Genomic DNA, 23,418 nt, shown 5'->3' with positions numbered 1-23,418 from the left:
AAGCAATGAAAATATGAAAACCGAAAGCAGCAGGATACATACGGGCTTCCCATCCAGCCCTGGAGGCCCCATGGGCCCTGCTTCCCCCGGCTGCCCCTGGGGACCCACAGGCCCCATCAGACCGTCCACCCCAGACTCTCCTTTGGGTCCAGTGGCACCTCTGGCACCCGGCTCTCCCTTTTCACCACTCTAGAAACAAAAGAAACCTTCATTAGTTCTATTCAAATATTTCGGGAGGTATAATTGCACCACAAGAATCCTCAAGGGCATGAATAAGAATATATACACATGTGTATATGTTAGTTACATAGGAACCAGCTGGGAAATACTGTTACTGATCAGGAGGGAAATTTTATGCTGTATTAAACCACCACTTGTCCAGCCAGCCAGCCAGCCCTGCAAGTTAACCACCACTTATTACGTGTACTGACTAGGCAGTACGCTTAGTGCCAAAGACGCAACGACCGTGACACGGTCCTGCTCCCAGGGGGTTTAAAGTCTAGAGAGAGATGTGTGGAAACACCGTGTTCTTCACTGAAAAATGTGCAGAAAAACCTTAGCTCCTAATTTAGAAATCAGTATTATTGGCAAGTATGTAATATTTCACACCTAATTCAGTGAATCTAAAATATAATATATTGTTTTTTATAAATACATTATGGAATATATAAAATATATAATACATAATATAAAATAATACCTATTATATAATAAATTGTGCAATTTATAATTTATAAAATATATATAAAATTATATATTTATATAAACTTAATATATAAAGATACATGATAAATATATATGAATAGTATATATAATATAAATATTCTGAAAAATCACTAGGAACTATTGAAGAATACAAAAAACACTTTCTATCTGCGATGTCCATAGCTAGATGTATATACAGTTTTGAAAGTCAAGCCAGAGGACTGAGCAGGAGTAGCAGAATACATGAAGAAACATACCTCTCCTTTTGCACCATGATGGCCTGGAATCCCCTTTGAAAATTAATGGGGAAAAAGAAAAAACAAAAATAAATGTGCAGGCTACAGGGCTAGTACTGGGGTGTGCACCTTTTACCACAGATTTAATTAGACTTTAATCTTACGTTTGGAAAACAGCATTAGGAGTGGTGACAGTTACACATACAAGAGACCTATTTGTGCCTTTTTAAAAGGAGACTCATGGCTAGGACGCATGCTAACTGGATCACTTAAAAAGGTTCATCTACATACCTGTCATTCTTATATATGAATATTTTCATATGCTGCAGGTCAAATATGTAGATTAGAATGGCGCTCTATCTGAATTCTTTTAAAATTCTATTGACTTTAAAATGTATTACTATCTTAATGAAAATTAAAATTCAAATCAGAGAACAAGCCAATATCTTATAATGACTATAAATGGAGTCTAACTTTTAAAAATTGCAAATCACTATATTGTAACCCTGTAACATAGCATCTTATAATCTTATAAGTCTTATAAAAAGCACATCAGCTATATACCGCAATAAAAGAAACTCCAATTAGGTAAGATGAGGTGTCTTTATTCTTTTATTCTGTGATTAAGATGAGTATTGTATTTTTCCCAAGTTTATATTCTTAAAGTTAAATTTTGTTTGAGTACTATTGATAAAAGCTGGGTTAAAGTAAAGGTAACATTCAAAGTGATTAACAGGGAAGGCAGACCAATCTGGCCTGTGCCAGCATCAGTCACTGCTGGTAATTTAGAGATAAGACGAGCAGTGTGATGGCAGTGCGGTATTTCCCTCCCGGTGACGGGAACACTGGGGAGCCCACGCACGACCCGCAGCATCACAATCATGGGTGCGGCTCGATGGCTCTGTTAAATTGCTTCCACTCATCTTTCACATCGTCATTCCAATGACATATCGTGTAGGTAGTAAGAACTTTCAGGACAGGCATTCCAATTTTCTGTCTTTTAAATTCATTGTGTAGTCAGGCTCTGAAATCACCTAATACTAGTTCAGGAAAGAGAGTATAGCTTTCACATACACAGGCAGGATTTCACTTATTCAACTTTAAAAATGGGTGTTCTGCAATTCAATTTGAACTTTAGTGTACAACTTTTCAATATGAAAAAATACGAATATCCAAATTAGACCAAAGGGGAGAAAAATTAGGTAAAATCAGTGTACGGCACAGAGAAAGGTAGATTCTCAAAAGGTGAGCATAAAAACAGTTAGGCTCCTATCACTGAGTAAAACACTCTCTGTAAGGCCATTCTTTAAATATTGAGGATTCCAAAGAATTGCAGGGGTGTTTCCTGCCAGTCGTAATCCTACAGCTGGGTCCAGGGTAAGAGGGAAGATAAGCCCTCAGGACTAGAACAAAATTAGAGCTGAAACTGAAAACAGCTGTCACCCGAGAATCCACTAAGATGATTTCACGAGGGAAACATCCACTTGGACTCCCTTCACAACACGAAGGCCAAAAAATCGCACGCGTGCAGCCCTTGGTCGGGTGTCAGGTAATGAGGACTCTGTTTGCTTGGAGAGCTTGGGACCTGAGAATCAGCAGCCGCTCCGCCCTCCCCTCCACCCTGGTTCTCCCTATAGACTCCGCGCCGGTGGTGGGCGACGGAGCTCCCGACAAACCCGGGACAAGCTTTCTAGGGAACCCAAGTCCTGCCCTGGGGGTGAGAAGCGAGAACCCTGAAGAGAGTATCATCAGTAACCAAGCGAGCTAGCGCAGCTGTGAGCTCGAATTCCAAAGGAAATACACTTCTTTCAGAGAGTTACTGTGCGTAATGAAAATACAACACACATGATTAAAGCAAGCCGTGGTCACCACCACCAGTGAGCGAACTCACTCTTCTGCCCTAGAATGCACGTTACGCCTCCCCTTGCCCCCACCCTCCTTTATTGGTAGGTAACCCTCTCTCAGCATTGTTCAGTTATGTGATTCATTATTTCATTTTCCACCAATAAAATAAAATGACATACCTGTTGCCCTGGAATCCCTTGTCTTCCATTTTCTCCCTTTTGACCCTTTAAAATTTAAGAAACATTAGTAATTAGTTTGCACACATATGATGCAATTACATATACAGCACAAACTGCCCTACACTGCAGTCTAGAAGGAATGGCATAAAAGCAGCAACACAGGCATGTAAAACGGTGTAAGAGGTGGAGAAGAAAAAAGGAAATGAGGGGAAAGGCAACGCAATCTTACACTTAAAATGGACAGAGACAAGGAACCACCGCCGGCTCTGAGGAGCACGGAAGTCATTTCCGACAGGTAGGGACATTCTGCTGAGTCCACGGTCACAGCATGAAAAGCACTTTGAAAGCTAGTAGCTATCATCATTCTATTAATCTCAATGACATTATCTATGTTCAGTGCTAACGATAAACATGTGAGGACAAGAAGCCCTCTTTAAACAAATTTTTTAAATTAAAAATATTCTGTAAAAAAAAAAGCTTTTTGAAGGAAGATCTTTATCTTTAAATCAGGACAAGTAAGCGAGAAAAAAGTCCACAAAGCTATAAACACATTCTGTCCGTTGAATCAGCACTTTGGGACGTCCAGCCTGGGTAAGACACTGGGCGAGTCTGCGCCCTGAAGTACTATCACTTCATCCCTCTGTTGAAAAGGGCAATCAGCGGTTTCCAGGAAAACATGTGCCTAGATACAGAATCACTGAAAGGGCCAGTGACTAAAATTTTAAATCACCACTGCTTGGCGGTTTGTGCATTTATTTACTTACATAAATGAAATTCCCCATATTTATCAGGAGGGCCCTATTTGCTAGCAGGACACTGAAACTGTCCCTAATGTCGCCTTCAAGTTGCTCATTGCGTGGTGCAAAAGCTAAGCAACCAAACCAGGAACGATGACACTGCTGTCTGCTAAGGACGCAGCATGTAACTGCCCATCTGGGACGGGTGCTCCTGGGGCATAGGATGGGGCACCTGACAAAGAGGGTCAGAAAAATGACTGCCTCTTGAGCGCAGCCCCCAGTGGAAGCGGTAGTCAACTGGAGAGGACAGGACGGTGTGCCAGGAAGAGGCGACGCAGGACAAAGGCAAGCGATTCCTTCTGGCCAAAGCAGCAGGGCAGGCGTGGATGACGGCGGGCAGAGGGCGGAGAGGAGACTGCGGAGGAGGACTCAGTCAGACCAGGAGACACTTCATGGACGGACTGTACCCTGAAAGGTGTGGGGCACCACTGAAGGGTTCCTGAGCAGACGGGCAGCTTAGGTATTGATGCTGGTGGACGTGGGGGGGAAAGGACACACTGGACTCAAGCAGACCACTTAGATTTGTAATTTATGGTTGGGAAAGTCTTTTATTTCTAAAACTTAAAAGATTGGAAGATCAGATATAGTCCATTCCAGATCAGTGTGTCAGTGATAGAGCCAGTGCCATCCGGCTTCTGGGTCAGGGTTCAGTTAATGAAAAAACCCCTCAAGGGCCACTTAATCCGAGGCGGACTCGTCCTTATCCCTCAAGGCAGCAGCGTGTTTCTCCTCTTTGCCTTTGTTGCTAAAGCACCCAAAACCAAACGTCCTTCTGCACCACCTAGATTTCCTCAGCCTGAGGCTACTTTCTGGCCATTCTCCTTCCATTTATTAGTTGGAATATGTTTTCTATTTGGTGTTAATGGTTTCTTACACAAATTTATTTGTGCCAGCAGCCATTTCAAATCATTTGTGGAAACACAGTATAAAACATATAACTAAATAGATACTAGAAGTAGGTAATAAAACCCGTATACTTATTTGGTTGAATCGCTTGGTTCCCAAGTTTTCTACAACAACGAAGTGGTAAAGGATCTTAAAGCTAGATTTGATGTGTTCTGAGTTTAGTAGCAGAAGCAGAAAGCTGGGATCTAACAGTTACTGATGGTGAAACAGGAAGGAGCTGGGAAAGCAATGTAAGAATTAAAAAGAACAAAGCCCCGATTGTATTTTGCCAAGCAGAAACAAAACAAAACAAAACAAAAAGCCAGCAACATACCTGAATGCCTCTTTCACCTTGATTTCCTTTGTCCCCCTGCAAAAAGGTAATTTAATATGTATCATAATCTAGTATGTTCTGTATCCTCTCAAATAAATATGTTTTTCTTCAGCAAAGAAAAATACATGATCTCATGCAAATTCCACAAGTGCCTTATAGACAAACGCTGACTCCAACGCAGTATTTGAGAAGCGAGTAAAACCACATGTATGTCAAAATGTCCTAAATGAATACTTTCTCATGCTCTTTCTTACACACAGAAGAAAATTTACTACAATTTCTATTTTACAAGGAAGAAGAAAACTTTTCTCTATTGATCGCAATCTGAAGTGAAACAAACAACAGAGGACTTATTTTTGACAAATGTCATTTCATGAAATCAGACTGAAAATCCTCTACTATTAAGCTAATAGTGGCCACAAATTAATAGGAAACAATGAAATAAAAAATAATGTTCACATGATATTTTAGAAAACATGTGCTTCAAAAATTAACTTTTGGGGGAAAATTCTTATTCTATGATAAAGTTTCCTGGAATTTCTCAGCTAGAAGAGACATTTGAAACCAACTAGTTCAATGTCCCTGTTCTTATAGGTAATGAACCCATAGATCATGAAAGGTAAGCACTTGCCCAAAGTTTAACTTGAACACTGTCTCCAAATTTCCTTTCAACCATGCTGTCCAAACAGAGAGAGTAGTGTGTTTACAGCAAACAAAATACAGATTTTAATGGCAAGTTTTTGAACAAGGAAATTCTCTTAAATCCAAACATATATCCACAGTAGATTGACTTAATATTCACTAAAGATCTAACACTTGATTCTGCTGTGAGGGTCACCCCTGCATCAGCTTATCAGGGCAGAAGGATCACACAGTACAGCAGTGCGGGGGCCAGGCAGTTACTACACGAGGGACAGAGAAAGGAAACAAAAACTGAAACAGCACGGGATACAGAGACGGAGACGTCAAGGTTTGTATCCTTTCCGTAATCAATGCCAGCATCCTTCCTTCTAACCTGAAATGTATACGTTTGCAGTGGCACAGGCATCTCTGAAGGTGGGCAGCCAGTCAGTGGCTGCGTAACCTTCAGACCAACAATAATAATATGTATGCACACACAGCTCAGGGTTCCTTTACCTAACCTGAGAGAGAGAGAACCCAAAGTGATGCTGTTTTATCTCACCAAACTGTTCTACATGAGTAGACAGGATTTCTATTTTAAACTCCTTAAATTAATTTTAAGTGAATTGTTATGTGAGAGAATTGTTTCACAGAGAGGAATGTCCCAGTCAAACATTCTGGCTGTAATTTTTATCCTTTACCCTGCAGAGGACAGAACTCTGCTCTCTGTTTGGACGGCAGAAGCTTTTGCTCCAGTCTCGGTAGGAGTGATACTCATATTTCGGTAAGAGTGCCTCACGCTGAGTAGTTTCCCGAAAAAATTCTTGACCCACCTGGATTGCCTAGAAAACAACCCGAATTTAGAGGGCATTACTTCATAGTACGTTTCTATTTTCTGATCTGCCTCTTCCAAGGCCCCACGCAGGGTCGTGAAAGTTGCCACAGCGCTTGGCATGGGGTGGAACACACTATACGCCCACCAAATACGTAGGTCAGCTTATCACTGAGTGTATAACTGGTCCTTCAGTGCTGTTTCACAAAAGGAGAACTTACATGGTAATAGCTGATTAACACTGAGTTAAAACCCTAAATATCATACCTTTTTCCCCTGAATTCCAGGCAAACCCAGGTACCCTGGTTCTCCCGGGGGGCCCGCTGCTCCTGGCTCTCCCTGGGTAACACAGAAATTGCATGACAGTCACAGACCTGCTGCTTGTGAAACACACCACTGCTTTCATCTCTACATACATGTCAGATTTAAAATTGATAGTTAAAAAAATGTGTTGACATTTATACTCATTACTACAGAAATAGTAAAGAATGACAAGTTCACTGCAGCCCCAGTAAAACTTCTTATATTTTTTTCTGTCTTTGCTAGTTAAGATATTCTATGCTAATTATTATACCATATAATATTCTAATTTTTTAGCTATTTAGTATTTTATTATATTTATAACGTCAACAATAAATAAAGCAGTGAAAGTCACAAACACAGGTATCTCTTTGTATTTACTAACACTTTCTCTTCCTCCTTGAGGCTGCTTTTTCTCATAATCCTCCTTTAAAAACCTTTATTGTTACAAAAGTAGTAAGTACATAGAAGTAATAAAATTATTGAAAATCTCATTATACACACTCCTTACTTTGTTGTACATTTTTCTCTCTACCGCTCACACATACAAAACTCAGTTACTGAAATGTGCTATGTATGCATAATTTTATAATGTATCTTTTACTTCAACATATATTAATATTATGAGGTCTTCATATGCCATTCTGTTTTTTAAAACAACTTTTAATTGCAGAATCACATTCAACTGTGTTGATTTACCATATTTTATTTAATAAAATTCCTATTGTTAAGCGTTCATTTTTATTTTTATAAATAATATTGGGGTGAACATCCTTATAGGTAAATATGCACACTTATGGTTTTTACATGTGTATATGTGGAATATGTATGTGACACATATATGTGGAATATTCTTTCCTTGGAAGTAAATTCTTGAGCTGTTTTCAGGATAAGGAATACTCCATGACTTCTCTTAATTTTTCTACTCCCTATTGTCTCATAGGGATTATTTCCTTTCTTTTAAAAGTCTTAAACAAGGAAGTTTTCTGAAGGCACAGAAAGAGGATGGATGTATCAACAATATTTGTGTTAAAAGTGTAGGAGATGGGACATACCCCTAACCGGCGCCATGGTTCGTTTTACCATTAGTTCCAAACTCTGTTACATTAACTGAAAAATAACCTCTTATGTGGAAACTAAGTTCTTTTCTTTCTGCTCACTGTGTCCACTACTCCCGAGCTGCTGACTGTTAGTCTAGATTTTCGAAGGCTGGAAGAGAACTGAAAGTCCCGTTGAAATAAACAGCAACCATTTGGTCTGGAGGAAGCTGGTAATAATAATAAGTCGTGTGTGAGCCCCAAAGTGGAAATCAGCTCCCGTCAATCAGCAAACAAAGGAGCAGCAGAACACCAGTGGTGGGGACACAGCCCTCTGGCGTTCAGCCGCGTAAGAGAGCGATGTTCTCTGGACCAGAGAGGCTGTTCATACTAGCATGTAACTGTTTCCGATTCTAGAACAAACAAACCAAAGCATATTGCATGCCTTTCTTACCCAAAGTGTGATCAAATATCCAAAAATCCGAAATGAAATTGGCCCACGTTCACCATTTGCTTTCACGTACCTTAATTTTATGATCGGGGTAATCCTTCATTTCACGTATCTTTTCTTAAGAGATATAAAGGTTAATCTCATCAAACAATGAGGGGAACTCTTAATTCTTTAAAGATATTTCCAAAAGCGTCAAATCACAATTACCTTGAGCCCAGAAGCCCCAGGCATGCCTTGAAGTCCAGGTTCACCTTTATTTCCCTGTCAATGCATCAAAACCATTTGACTTTTTAAAAATTAAGTCACACTACATCTGATACAAACACTTAAGGGAATATATTTAAAATAAGTTTACACTTCCCACCTCCCAGTTGTTTGAAACAGAATCTATATGTTAAGACTCCTATTAAGAAAAACCCTTTTAAGCAAGGAAGTGAGTTCACACATATATAAAGCTTTCTAAAAGCATGTTTTAAAGCTGGTAGCTGCAAGTAAAGAAAGAGATTCAAATCTTTAAGGACCAGCACTGATCAGCTAGGTCTCCGTGCTGCACGGGCCGGAGTCACGGATTTTAACAGCATCCTCCAGGCTGGGAACTTTCATCTTTCTTTCTGTCACTAATTTCTAGTTTGCAGCTGCAGGAAAGAAACTTAACTTCAAATGCACAGTGGCTTTTTGGGGGTGGGGGTGGTGGGGGGAAGAAGCATGAATCAGAAAATGTTTAGTTTGTGCTCTTTTTCAAGATTCCAGGCAGGCCTTGCTAACAGAAACTTGGAGAGCAAGACGGAGTGGACAGAACAAAGAACGTTAAGTCAGGAATAGAGGACTAGTTCTAAAAAGAGAGAACCCGCCTCTTGGCTCATCAGGAGATACAGTCAGAGGTGGTTCTGGTTTTCAAATACACTTTGACCTCTGAAATCACAACTTCATCACGGTCTGGCAAAACCCGTAACTAAAGCAGCTGGTGTGACACCTGGAAGGGAAGGGCTCACCGATCAGTAAAGGGAATCACCTTCATTTTCAGCTCATGTTGAGAAACATGTGAGCATAACATTTGGACTTAATTAAAGCATTTAGCACATGCCAGCTAACACAACACCACAGAACAACGGTTCCTTAAAATTTCTAATTTTACAAGTGGTAAGTTAAGCTGAAACTCACAGAGGTGCCGGGACTTGCTGAAAGTTACACGGCTTGATTATGTTACTCTACCTTGACGTCATTTAGATGTCTTACAAAACTGGAATTTAGTATGGTAAAAGTTGACTTATAAGTGGTTCAATGGCTATTTAAAAAAGAAGTATTATAATCTAAATTGGAAGTTTTCTAAAGATCTATCACAGAGTTTCAGCCTTATCCCTGCTCTGTTTCATACAGGTTTTTTTGCTTGTTTTTTGGTCCCTCTCTAGAACTTACATCACAGGCACATCCACACAGTGTATTCTAAGGCTGCTTTTGTATTATAATAGCTGAGTTGAGTAGTTGCAACAGAAACTATATGGCCCTCAAAGATAAAACATTTCCTATCTGGCTCTTTGCAGAAAAAGTTTGTAACACCTGAGCTGATAAGCTGCATGAAAAGAAGCAGACATGTTTTACTGAAAAGGTTGCATTTAATGTTTCACTGAAAAGTGGGTGGAAAGGGATGAATTGGGAGTTCAAGATTTGCAGATGTGAACTACTACATATAAAAACAGATAAACAACAAGGTTCTACTGTACAGCACAGGGAACTCTATTCAGTATCTTGTAGTAACCTGTAATGAAAAAGAATATGAAAAGGAATCCATGTATGTACACGCATGACTGGGACATGATGCTGGACACCAGAAATTGACACACTGTAACTGACTATACTTCAATTTAAATTTTTTTTTAATTTTAAAAGATTACATTTAAGAGGTATACTTTTAACATCTTGAATCTATTTTTAACAAAACAACTGCACAAATACAAGGTGAGGGAGATCAAACATTACAGTATATTCATGTGAAAACAAACACACTGCAGTGCTAGAAGCAATCTCCTGCCTCCCCAGCCAAATCAACAGATCCCCCAGGTGGTGGATGCCACAGATACATTGTTCTAAAACCTTCTATGGAAAGGCAGGCAGATTCAATTGACCTTCAGCTCAGTGTGAGCCAAGGAAGTGAAGTGGAAGTGAAGTGGCTAATGAAAAAGAAGCTGATGAACCCTTAGGCTTCATTCTTAAGAATTAGAGCATCCAGAACATCATGGGAGAGTCCCCTGAACCCCAGTTACTTAAGGAGTGTACAACTACTCTCTTTTTTTCTTACGATATGACCTTGAGAAACGATGGAGAACGTCAGCTCAGCAAGCGCACTCATACCGGTGGGACCCGCCGGGACCCACCCCTGGTGAGGGGGCAGCTACTTCTCCCTGATCGCTGGGCTCCCAGGATTTCTGATTCTCTCTCTCTCTTAAAAGTAGAACAGATTTGGCCATCTACTCATTTTGAATGTCAAGATCTGTTTCCCTGGTCTTGTTAAGGGTTGAATGCTTCCAAAACAGCAACTCCATCACTTCCTTTTGGAAGGTTATCCTAGAATCTACGCATTCAGTAGTTGAGCATAGTTTAAGTCAAGCCAGAAGGTACTTGATCTGATCCTTATAAATCAAGAAAAAAAAAGTTTTCTTCGCACATGATTCTGTACACCTAGAAAATGGTCAAGCCATGGTATGCAGAGTTTCATTTCCACCTGAAGAATAACCTCATCTGACAGCTAAATGTATTTGTCAAGCTTGCTTTACTTTTTTTTTCTTCTAAAAGTAAAGATAACATATGCCACCTCATTCCCGGTTTTTTGGGAGGGAATGCAAAACTCACTCCAAGGCATTTTACAAATAAAACTTCTGGACAGATTCCACTAAATAAAATACCAAGCAGAGGACTTGGAGGTTGGCAAGCCTATCCTCAATCATCACTACTAATGCTCTAGAGGCTGGGCCTGGCACCGAGCTCCGCGGAGCTCTCTGCATCCCTCAGTGCACTGGAGATGCCAGCAAGGAAGGAGGGGCGGAGTCGTGAGGGACTGTGGACTCTTTCCAGCTCAAACCAGGCGTGCTTTACATTATTACACATTACAGTGTGTGTTGTATGCTTAGTTTTTGCCTAAGACTTCATTCCTAAAAGTGATGGTTCACAGAATTAAAACATTTCAAAATTAAGTCAGTGTAGTTGAAACTTTGAGTGAAGTACATAAATGGTCCTTCTGCACAAAGCTCCTGACCATAATTTCCTTTTCTTTACCTTAGATCCTGGTATTCCAGGCTGACCCGGTGCGCCATCGCTGCCCATCAGGCCCTGCATTTTTCAGTGGGAATTTCAAGAGAGATTTAGAGAAGAATATTAAAACATATGAAATCAATTTTCAAGTTACACATTTTCATAATAATTAATCCACTAAAACATAACGCAACATATGGGAAACTTCCCTACGCACATCCAAATAAAGGGTAACAAAGAATCAGACTATGCAAGACAGCGTGATGGCCAACAAGGCCCTCATGACTTGGCTGCTCACATCACCTACGAAAAGCAAAAATTACTGGAGAGTTAGTAAAAGACAAATGTAAAGAAAAGTTTATTTTTTATACCCTCTTACTTTCTTCCTTTTGTCACGGTGGCTAAGAATTAGGTTTCTTCATACATCTTGGTCAATTTTACTCACATTTTTTATTTTCTTAAATAATATCTTGAAAGAGTAAAAAAATCTATTAAATTCTCTGAATATAATCATCTCTCTTCAATTTACAAATGGCCCTATTTTTAACTAGCCACATGATTCAAAATAAGACAAGGAACTGATTTAACTTAGATTCCATTTTAAAGACTCTTACATATATTTAAAATAACATTTCCTTTCTCTTAAACATAATAAAGGAAATGGGACGAGCAAAAATATTCAATACATTAATTGAAAATACCATGTCATCACTACTCTGATTTGCTGTCAATTTAGGACATTACTGCAACCATAAAATGTTAAATATATTAGTTCACAGTGTATAAAATACTGGAACTATTACATAGAGATATTCTGGAAGTTCAGTTAAGTTCTATTCATTACCTTCATTTCCTGGAGGCTAATAACATACATATTCGTAAATCATCAATTTTAAGCAAATATTTTAATGAACAAATAACTTGGTTGTGATGGCAGAGAAAGAGCATTCCATTTAAAAAGGAAGAATCTTCTTTAAACCTCCCCCAAAATTGAATTCATATGTGATGGGCAATATTTTTCCTATTTACTCTTACATGAACAATTCACCAAAGCTTTCCCCAAGCATTAGGTAAAATATCTGCTTTCTTAACTCACATAAATAAATGAAAAGTCCTATATGTTTTTACTTAAATTTTTTTTTCTTTCACATGATAGTATTTTCATAATTTCTATTGTCACACTCGTATGTCCCTTCCACTCCCAAAACTTCCAAAAGTATTTGTTAACTAATTTACAATCTTCCTATACTATCTGTTCTGAATATATTCTCCCTCATTGGTGTTTTTAAATTTGCAAGTTTTCTGAAAAATTAGAAGGGATATTTATTGAGTTTTACACTTGTTCCTGGCACTTGGGGTTTTATTTAATAAATAGAATACTTGTTTTCTGGTTTATCTACAGTAAGAGTTCTTAATCTTTACTTGGGTATTCAACTTTTTGAGAATCTGAAGATATCCAGACTCCTCTAGAAAAATGGACATAATCTTTTTTCTTAAAAATGGATGGAACTTGTGGACCCCCAAAATCTCATTGCTGAATCCCCCCTCGTTTTGTGAACTTCAGAATAAGAACTCCTGATACATAGAAACAATATTTAAAACACCATAATAATGACATTAACATACAGGTATCCCCGGAGCTCCTTTTTTCCCTACTGGTCCTGGAGACCCAGTTTCTCCCTAAAAAATCAAATAAAGGTCAAGTTTAAAATCATAAATTATCAATTCATTTTAAGGAATTTCCTACGAAAGCACTGTGGAATGAAAACTCAATACCAGTGAGCCTAATTTGCCTGTCTTCCCTTCCTTGACTGTAGGAGACAGAAGCAATGCAAGGTAGAAAAATCAGGAACTGGACATCTTAACAACCCAGGCCCAGGGTCCGTGCAAGTACTAAGTCAGATATTTCCTGTAGGAAGTCAAGAGCAACACTGTCATTCTTTCGAAGGAAGACCTAGCAGTGCACAGAGTTGATGAGGTGAGACAACAGAGGAAAACAAAAATCAAGTGAGAACTCTTCTTATTTATTATAATTTAAGAGCTCCGATATTAAACACAAATTCAGAAAAATTAGGGCACAGAATAATAGCATTTGGACATCAACTTCTGGGGCTGTGGCTGACCTCATGCTCCAAGGGAGTTTCTGAAACCAGAACAAAAACCCTGGAAAGAGCATCTTTGAGAGAGTGCTGGTCTTATGAGAAGTCGGCGACATCTTCAAGGATCTCTTATTTTAATAAAATATGCTCAGTGTTAGGGCTGTGAATGTGAGAATTTGGAACTGTGCAGAAACCTTGCCAAAGGTAGAGATGCAAGAAGCAAGAGGGCTGGAGGTGTCTGAGGGCACGTGCTCAGCATTTAGGAAACTGAAACTTGAGGAAGAGGGGAAGAGGGCGGAAGTCTTTAATACGTCTAATGATGCAGGACTCTCACAGGGGGCTGAAGTGGTGCCCACGGCTCCCAGCAGGAGGTGCTCACACCCCAGTTAGGCTGACAGGACTCCCACCAATTAAGATAAAGCAATGAGCTCATTATCAACAATAAAGACAGGGGAGGCAGAAACCGTAAGACTGAGAGTCAGCAGGAATAACAATGAACCACAGATAGCGTGGCTGGAAACGGAATTGAGAACTACATATGAAATCTTTACAAATGAAAGAATGGGCTCATGAAGGAATATTAAGACTGAAAATTGGAACAAGTGACTATCAAGAATAAAAAGTTATGAAAACTTGAACTTCAAGAAGTAAGAAATATAATTGTTTTGATTTTTTTATAAAACTCAATTGATGGTTTAAACAGTAAATTAGACACAGTCAAGAAAAGAATATATAGACTGGAAAATATATCCATAAAATTTAACCAGAATTTAAGACTCAAGGATATGAAAGATAAGCTATTTAGAGATGTAGTGGACAAAATGAAGAGGAATAAAATATGTCTGTCTAGAATTCCAGAAAGAGGGGACAGCAGGGAATGAAGAGAGGTAACATGGAGATAACAGCCATGTCTTCCAGAGTTAAGGGAAATAATTCCAGAAAGCCAGGAAGCAAACCGAATTCCCACCAGGATGAATAAGGAAACGCCCATATCTAGATACATCATGGTGCATTTTAAGAACACTAAAAACAAAATACCTTAAAAGTATCCCAAAGGAAGGGACAGACTGCTAACAAAAGAAGAGTGATTCGAACGAGAGCAGATTTTTCATCATTTACCATGGAAGCCGGGAGAGGACAGAAGAAAATTCTCAGTGTATTAAGAGGAAATAACTATCAACCTTGAGTTACACACCCTACAAAATTATCTTTCAAAAATAAAGAGTAAAGTAAATATATTTGTAATTCAACAAAAACAAAGTTTATTACCAAGATATCCGAAAGAATTTCTAAAGATACAGTTCAGGAAAGAGACAGTTCAGTTATCCCAAAAGGATGGTCTAGAAGCACAAGACAGAAAAGTAACCAGTCAAATAAAAAGCGTATACATAAACCCAAATTAATATTATCTGTATAAAAAAAAAACAAAATCTACCTGTAAGGGCAAAATAATAGCTTCTGAAATTATTTCATATTTGAACCTTTAACTGTTGTCATAAATGTGGTAAAAATGGATTCTGTCTGCAGAGGCACCACCACTTTGCCCTTTTAATAAGCAGATCCCAGGCCGACATCTTTCAATTTTCATTAATACTCACCTTTTGTCCCATTAATCCTTGGTTTCCAGGAAATCCTGGAATGCCCTAAAAAGAAAGAAAGATTTTTAATAAAAGCACATTTTAGACTGCATCATTAAGGAAGTATAAGTCACAAGTGGATTTTTAACTTGCAAATAATGCAAATCATCAAACATATCACCTGTTTACAGCATAAAACTGCACTTATAACAATCAAATTGTGAAAAAGACAAAATTTAGGAGATTCAGTATGGTATGAACACTTACTGATATTTAAAGTTTTAAGTACAGGCTTTAAAAACAGAGAAGCTATGACGATATTAACCTTGTTTCTTCTTTCAGACCAACACAAATGACAATATAAGACAGGTACTTCATTCGAACACATTCCTATATTACTTACAATGATTGATGCAAAAAAGACTGTAGGAGTTCAGATTCAGTATGGCAGTTCCAAAGGCCCTCACAGTCTCACAAGCATAATTAAAAACTAAAGAAAGCAAATAATTTCCTCCAAATTGAACCTTGAGGCACCCAGGAAACTATGTAAGATAAGGTAATCTTTCTCCAAATGATTTCCGTGCTGATAAAATTGTGGCGACTGTGCAGGCCAGTTTGTGGAGAGAAAAGAAGAAAGGAAGAAAGAAAGAAAAAGAAAGAAAAGGTGGGGAGGAAGGAAGGAAAGAAAGAGAAAGAAAAAGAAAGAGGGAGGGAGAGAGTTCGTTCATGTGGCTCAACCCAGATGCATAAGTTCTCTAGCAAAATTCAGGAAAAAAGACTGTTAATTGTCTAAATTTGAGAATAAAGTGAGTCCTTTTATTAATGGGAAAGCAGTTTTATTCACTGCATTTACCAAAATGACCATTTATCACCCAAAAGAGTGATGGTACTAATCAATTTTTATTTCTTCTTCATTTTTTTCTTAGCTTCCTTCTTGATGACACTTCTGAATCCAATCCTTGCATCAGCTGAAATGATGAACACGTGTGTATACATGTGTATATACACACTGACTCTCACAGAAACGGGAATTTGAAAGACAAGGAAATTGGGGCCCATCAGTATTTCTGTGAAAGCCTTCCGCATCATCAGGGGATTCAAGAATAACGGTGCTCCTGAGAAAACTGGTACAGACGCCACCATCAAAGAGATGAAGTGTCTTCTACAACAGGAAAGACCTGCCATTATTTTCATTTTCTCAGCTCAGCTCTTACAATACTGGTCCATGTGTTGGCCACAGTTACGGTGCAAGATAGAGCACAGAGTTCTAGGTTTAAGATCGAAACTTGAGTCATAAATTGGAATTCAATTTGATTCTATTCGACTCAATTCATTTCGCCACGGCACTGCACCTTCTGCAGAGAACAAAAGTTGTCCGAGAGCGGCGACTAGCAACAAGGGGCAAGCATCCTGGTTGAAAACGCAAGCCTTTGTGAACATCCCCACTAGAGAGTAACATGAAACAATATAAACTTTTCAAGTAACATTATAGAACAAGAGCACAGTGTGTACCCTACCAGCACTCTAAACTCAAAGCAAAAGTAAATAACTGAATCATGCATATGAGGAAATAGTGATGTGAATTGCAGCCTTCTAAGGCAGAAAATGAACACTCTCAATGCAATCAATGAAAGTCAATATTGGTCAAAATAAAGGCGTTCATTTCAATAGACCATGATTTGGCATGAAACCACCTATAACCATCTCCTATTCAAATACACGCTCACACAAACTCGCCATAATGATTAAGTTTTGAATTTAAAGAAAACCTGTCTGTAAAATCTTATCAGGTGCAAGGTGGCCACACATGTTTCTGCACTGAAACTGACTGCAGCTGTGTTGCTGTTGTGTCCCTTGGCCCCAAGGATCCTAAAGAGATCATGCAATTGCCCCGATAGTGTCAGACCTGAAGCTGAATTTCACACCGTGCAGAGAGCAACTGGTTACTCTTGTTTCTGAAGCCAGTCCCAGTGTCGGCCAGGCTACCCTCTCACTCTGGGAAAAACAAAATTATGCCCAAACATCCCTGAGCAGTGCCCTGGCCTCCATCCCCCAAGGAGGCCTTAAGACCCCCCACCTCCCAGTTCTGCTCCCTGGATTTGACTGAACACCTTTTTCCTGAATAATTCTAATTCTGAGCAGGGTCCACATCAGGATAGAGCCAAAAATCTTACAATATTTCAACATATCAGATATTGAGGGTATTTAGGGGAGATTTCAGATTAGGAAAAAATAGATTCCTTTTCCTGATGCCTGTCTTCATAAGTTCCTAAAGCATTAATACATGTCGCAGATACGAAAAGACGTCATTGTATCTTCTATGTCCCAGTATTACCAAGAATTATTAAATACTTTATAAATACCAAGCAAAAACACATAAAACTACATCCTATGAAAAAACAAAATGTAAAACTGATTTATAAAAGCAATTCTTGGCAAAACTGATAAATACCAAGAGCATGCAAGGAATAAAAGGCTATTGAGAAAGAGGCTCCCCAGAAGAGCTGAAATCACTCAGAGCTGTATTAGTTAATACAATTCCCCTTGACAATATTTTCCTGGGCTCCTCATACATTTATTGAAATTGACTAAACTTTGCCAATTTTTCATTAGTAGAAATATTATTCAAAACCATTTGAAAGTCACCAGTTTCTTGATCCAAAAGTATTTAGTGACAATTACTTCATAGGGTAAATGTTTTTCCAAGCAAACTATTTTCTATTTCATTGTCAGCCTGTGTGGTTTTGGGTTCAGGCAACTGTGAACGTGTATAAGTAAAGACAGAAACAAGTATTTTATCTGGTAGGAATAAAGGGGCATATTTCCTCCAGTTCTGTGATTTCAGTTTGGGCCTGAAGAAGAGCAGAAAGTCAAGTGGAAAATCCTGTGTAATGTTGTGGCGAAAGAATGCTGACATGAAAAAAATGTTCTAGAAGCTTCTTTGTAACCATTAAACCATTGCTGTATAACAAAAAAGTCACTAAAAATAGAAATGCATAATTTAGAAGAAAGGGTTTGGCCCCTATTTCCCAGAGGCCACTTTATAATGAAGGAAATGTATCCATAATACGTTACTTGGAAAAGACAGGTATCACTTTATACTTTTCCACATGCAATGGATGCATTTATTTTACTCCTGAAATTAGAGCATCTTGGATCAAATCAGCTTTTAATAAATGCAATAATTTCAATGTACTAAAAACTAATTAATTAATAGTGTTTTTAAATCAAAATTTTCAACCTTTCTATATAGTTATGGATTTAATATCGCAGTTATCAAAATATTAGAAGTATATTATGTTTTATTCTATTACATCAGGAATTGATTTGTTCATTCCTAAAGATGCAATCAATAAAAACACATATATTGAAAGCAGCATTCTTATTAGCTACAAAGATTACAATGATTATTATTTTTTATAGAAAGCATTTTAGTTTAGTTTATTTTTATTGAAGTACAGTCAGTTATGACGTGTCAATTTCTGGTGTACATCATTATGTCCCAGTCATGCATATACATACATATATTCATTTTCATATTCTTTTTCATTAAAGGTTATTATAAGGTATTGAATATAGTTCCCTGTGCTATACAGAAGAAATTTGGTTTCTTAAATGTATTTTTATTTATAGTGGCTAACATTTCCAAATCTCAAACTCCCAAATGATTATTAATAAAGAGCACAGTAGAAGCAGTTAAAAGTTTAGACACCAGAGCCAGCTAGCCATTATCTAGTGCTGATGGACAGCAGGCCACTTACTTAATTTGGAATCTCAGTGTCCTGATTTTATACATGGGGGAGGATAACAGAAGTTAGCTCATGGGGTTGGTACATTATATCATTAGCTCTCTCAAGGGCTTAGCTCAGCACTGGGACTAAAATGAACAAATTTTTATGACTTTTCACAGCTCCTTCCTGACCTTTGAAAGTTCCAAAATAGATGGAATCAGTTATCTCCATGTCTCAAAATTTGTCCTCCTCCTCCTTATCCATTTTGAGGAGTTTTCTCTTTTTTTTTTTTCTTTTCTTTTTCTTTCTTCTTCCTTTTTTTTTTTTTTTTCTCCTTTCCACCTTGCCTTTGTCTACCCTCACTCCCCAGTTTAATGTTGTATACAAGGTGACTCTGGCAATCTAAGGCTTCCCACTAGGGGGCGCAAAGAGTTTGCATTGCCCCTCATTCATTACCTTTGCCTTTCCATGTTTGGCTAACTTAGATTATAGAAAAATACTACAGCGGGGTTCCGGATAAAAATGGAAGAGTAAAAAGATCCTGAGCTCACCTCCTCCCACAGACACACCAAAACCACAACGGCACACAGAACACGTATCCCTGAGGACGACCTGAGGACTAGCAGCACAGACTTTCTACAACCAAGGTACATGAAGAAAGACCACACATCAGCATGGGTAGAAACTAGAAGAAGAACAAAGAAAGCCAAAAATTACTAGAAGGAAGGAAATAATAAAGATCAGAGCAGAAATAAATGAAACAGAGACTGAAAAAACAATAGCAAAGATCAATGAAACTAAGAGCTGGTTCTTTGAAAAGATAAACAAAATTGATTAAACCTTTAGCCAGACTTATCAAGAAAAAGAGAGAAAGAACCCCCAACAATCAGAAATTAAAAAAGTTATAACTGATACCACAGAAATACAAAGGAACATAAGAGATTACTGCAAACACTTACATGCTAGAAAAAAATTGGACAACCTAGAAAAAATGGATAAAAACATACAATCGTCAAGACTGAAGCAGAAAGAAATAGAACCTATGAAGAGACCAATCACTAGCAATGATGTTGAAGCAGTCATCAACAAAAACCCCAACAAACAAAAGTTCAGGACAAGAAGTCTTCACAGGTAAATTCTACCAAACTGCTTAAAGAACAGTTAATACCTACCCTTCTGAAACTATCTCCCCCAAAATTGAAGAAGAAGTAACACTTCCAAACTCATTTTAGGAGGACAACATTATCCTGATACCAAAACCAGATAAAGACACTTAGAAAAAGAAAATTAAAAAGAAAAGAAATTGAAGATGACACAAATAAATGGAAAGACAGATCAATGATGATCAGTATGTATCATTCTTAATAGAAAGAATCAATATTGTTCAAATGTCTGTGCTATCCAAAGAAATCTACAGATTCAAGGCAATCTCTCATAAAATACCAATGGCATTTTTCACAGAACTGGACCAAATAGTCCTAAAACTTGTATGGAATCACGAAAGAGCCCAAATAGCCAATGTAATCTTAAGAAAGAAGAACAGAGCTGGAAGCGTCATGCTCTGATTTCAAACTAAACTAGAAAGCTACGATAAACAAAGCAGTGTGGTACTAGCATACAGACCCACAGAGCAATGGAACAGAACAGAGAGCCAAGAAATAAACCCACACAGTCAAGGTCAATTAATTTACAACAAGGGAAGGAGCCAAGAATATAGTGGGGGAAAAAAACAGCCTCTTCAATAACTGATGTTGGGATCAATGGACAGCTTCATGCAAAATAATCAAACTGGACCACTTTCTTACATCATAAACTCAAATGGATTAAAGACTTAAATGTAAGACCTGAAGCCATAAAACTCCTAGAAGAAAACAAAGGACGTAAGCTCCCTGACATCGGTATTGGCAATACTTTCTTGGATCTGTCCCCTCAAGCAAGGATAACAAAAGCAAAAATAAACAAGTGAGACTATACCAAACTAAAAAGCTCTTGGCACAGAAGGAAGCCATCAAAAAGTGAAAAGGTGACCTACTGAATGGGAGATGTTTGCAAATGATATATCTGATAAGGGGTTAATATCCAAAATATACAAAGAACTCTGACAACTCAACATCAAAAATCCAAATAATCCAACTTAATAATGGGAATAGGATCTGAATAAACATTCTACCAACGAAGACATGCAGATGGCCAACAGACGCATGAAAAGATGCTCAACATTGTTAATCATCAGGAAAATGCAAACCAAAACCACGATATCACCTCACACCAGTCTGGCTATTACCAAAAACACAAAAAAATAAAAATTTGCTGAGGATGTGGAGAAAAGGGAACCCTTGTACACTGTTGGTGGGAATGTAAATTGGTACAGCCACTATGGAAAATGGTATAGAGGTTCCTCAAAAATTAAAAATAGAGTTCCCATAGGATCCAGCAATCCCACTTCTGGATATTTATTCAAAGAAAACAAAAACACTAATTTGGAAAGATATATGCACCCCTATGTTCACTGCAGCGTTATGTGCAATGGCCAAGATGTGGAAGCATCCTAAGTGCCCAACAATAGATGTGAATGAATAAGGAAGATATGATATATGTGTTCAGTGGAATACTACTCAGCTACAAAAAAGAATGGAATCTTGCCATTGGCAACAACATGGATGGACCTGGAGAGTATTTTGCTAAAATGAAATAAGTCAGACAGAGAAAGATAAATATATGAGTTCACTTACATGCAGAATCTTAAAAACAAAGCAAGTGAACAAATTAAGAAAACCAAAGAATACTCATAGGTTTAGAGAACAAAGTGGTGGTCACCAGAGGGGAGGGTGGGGTGTGAGGCAAAAGTAGGCAAAGGGAATTAAGAGGCCCAAACTCTGAGTTATAAAATAAATAAGCCACTTGTACAGAAAAGGGAATATAGTCAGTAACACTGTAATAACTTGCTATGGGCAGATGGTTCCTAGACTTACTGTGGTTATCAATTCATACTGTACATAAATGTCTAATCACTATATTGAACACCTGAAACTAATGTACCATTGTACATTACTAACATCATGTTATACATTACTAATGTAATATTATATTACTAATGTAACACTGTATTAGATGTTAACTACACTTCAATATAAAAAAGGGAAAAAATGCAATCAGGACTCTTGCTTTTTAAACAATTTAAGTATACTTCATTGCTATTTTTTTCAGAAAGAAATATGGCTAAAAGCTTCTAATATATTTGCAGTTGAATTCCACAATGGTTTTCAGTTTTTTTAAATTCCACATTAAGTGGCAGATCATTATGAATGATGTACAAAAGATCATTCTGGGATAAGATAACTCTAAAGAGAAATAACTCACAATTGTAGCGGCCAGAGCCAAAAGAAACCAATATACAATTACTTGCAATAACCCTTTTTTAAAAATTTTTTTATTGAGTCATAGTCATTTTACAATGTTGTGTCAAATTCCAGTGTTGCAATGACCCTTAATAAGGAAATTACCAGGTTTACTCCTCCCTTTTTAATACAGTTTTACCACTGTCCTTCATCTTAAAGGGGAAAAAAGTATTCTAAGTGACATTGGATGAATTTATTCTCTCTAGCCTCAGATGGCACTGGACCCAAAGTACCCAAAGATAAATAATTTCAATAGAAAATGCTTTGATAAATATTTTTGATCGACTCATGTGTATATACAACAAATTGCTACCAGTTTGACATCATAAGTTACAGAATGAGACCAGGAATATCTTAAGAAAAAGAGCTGCCTGGGGGGGTCCATGTCAAGTTGCTTTATCTTCCTTACATTTCTCTTTTGCACCTAAAGTCATGTCTACACTTTTTAAAAGTCAAGAAGATATTCTAAACAATTTTGCTGTTGTAGAAGTATTTTTTTCAGGACAAAAAAAAAAAAGATAAAGTTTTAGCAAATTTTAAAATAATACACCAGAGGATGCAGGGAAGAAAACTGAGACCCAGAGACAGAATCTGCATTGCCATGTCATGGGAAAGCCACATAACTGTCCTGAACCCCAAAATCCAGAGAAATAAACTGCCCCTCTCTATCAGTGAGCCCACGGAGATCTTGCACATGAAACGCTTTAATGAGTAAAAGGAACAGACGCGTACAGACGTGTGCAACACTGAGAACCAATTCACACTTGAAAGGATAAGTTCCAGACTAATACCAGAGTTGTTTTAATTGAGCCCTGAGCCTCTGAAAACCGAAAAAGTGCAGAATGTACTTTTGGGTCATGGAATGTCACTGTGTAACTCCAAACAAACTGTGGTGAATTTCTCGTTAAGGAGAAAACTGAAAATGGATTTTTCAAAGGCTTTTCTAGCTGACTCAGCTGCTACGTCGACGTGATACGCCCCCTTCCAGAGAAATCTGAAGATTGTATTAATATTTTTTTGCACTTTCCTATATGACAGAAGCCACCAAACAAAGGTATTTTAAGACACCAAATCAAAGGTGAAGTTAGTTTGATGAAGACAACAAACAGATGAATTTTTAACCTTACTTAATTCATATGGTAAAA

The 23,418-nt window shown here is 37.9% G+C and overlaps 1 protein-coding gene across 3 annotated transcripts in view; it reads right to left on the bottom strand.

Annotated features, from left to right (window-relative positions):
- COL21A1 (collagen type XXI alpha 1 chain) overlaps nt 1-23,418 on the bottom strand; it is a 164,679-nt gene that overhangs the window by 4,112 nt on the left and 137,149 nt on the right. For 2 of the 3 annotated variants that reach the window (XM_072944782.1, XM_031688670.2), the window contains 9 exons: nt 15,166-15,210; nt 13,095-13,148; nt 11,493-11,546; nt 8,430-8,483; nt 6,702-6,773; nt 4,982-5,017; nt 2,966-3,010; nt 963-995; nt 43-189 (listed from right to left, as the gene is read on the bottom strand). In XM_072944782.1, the coding sequence (XP_072800883.1) occupies nt 43-189; nt 963-995; nt 2,966-3,010; nt 4,982-5,017; nt 6,702-6,773; nt 8,430-8,483; nt 11,493-11,546; nt 13,095-13,148; nt 15,166-15,210 (540 nt within the window). The remainder of the gene's footprint in view (nt 1-42; nt 190-962; nt 996-2,965; nt 3,011-4,981; nt 5,018-6,701; nt 6,774-8,429; nt 8,484-11,492; nt 11,547-13,094; nt 13,149-15,165; nt 15,211-23,418) is intronic. The other variant, XM_072944783.1, reaches the window with a different exon arrangement.

The sequence above is a fragment of the Vicugna pacos genome, chromosome 20, assembly GCF_048564905.1.
Source record: "Vicugna pacos chromosome 20, VicPac4, whole genome shotgun sequence".
NCBI lineage: Eukaryota > Metazoa > Chordata > Mammalia > Artiodactyla > Camelidae > Vicugna > Vicugna pacos.
The sequence above is the reverse complement of the archived record's forward strand: the minus strand, read 5'-3'. Positions and strand labels throughout refer to the sequence as shown.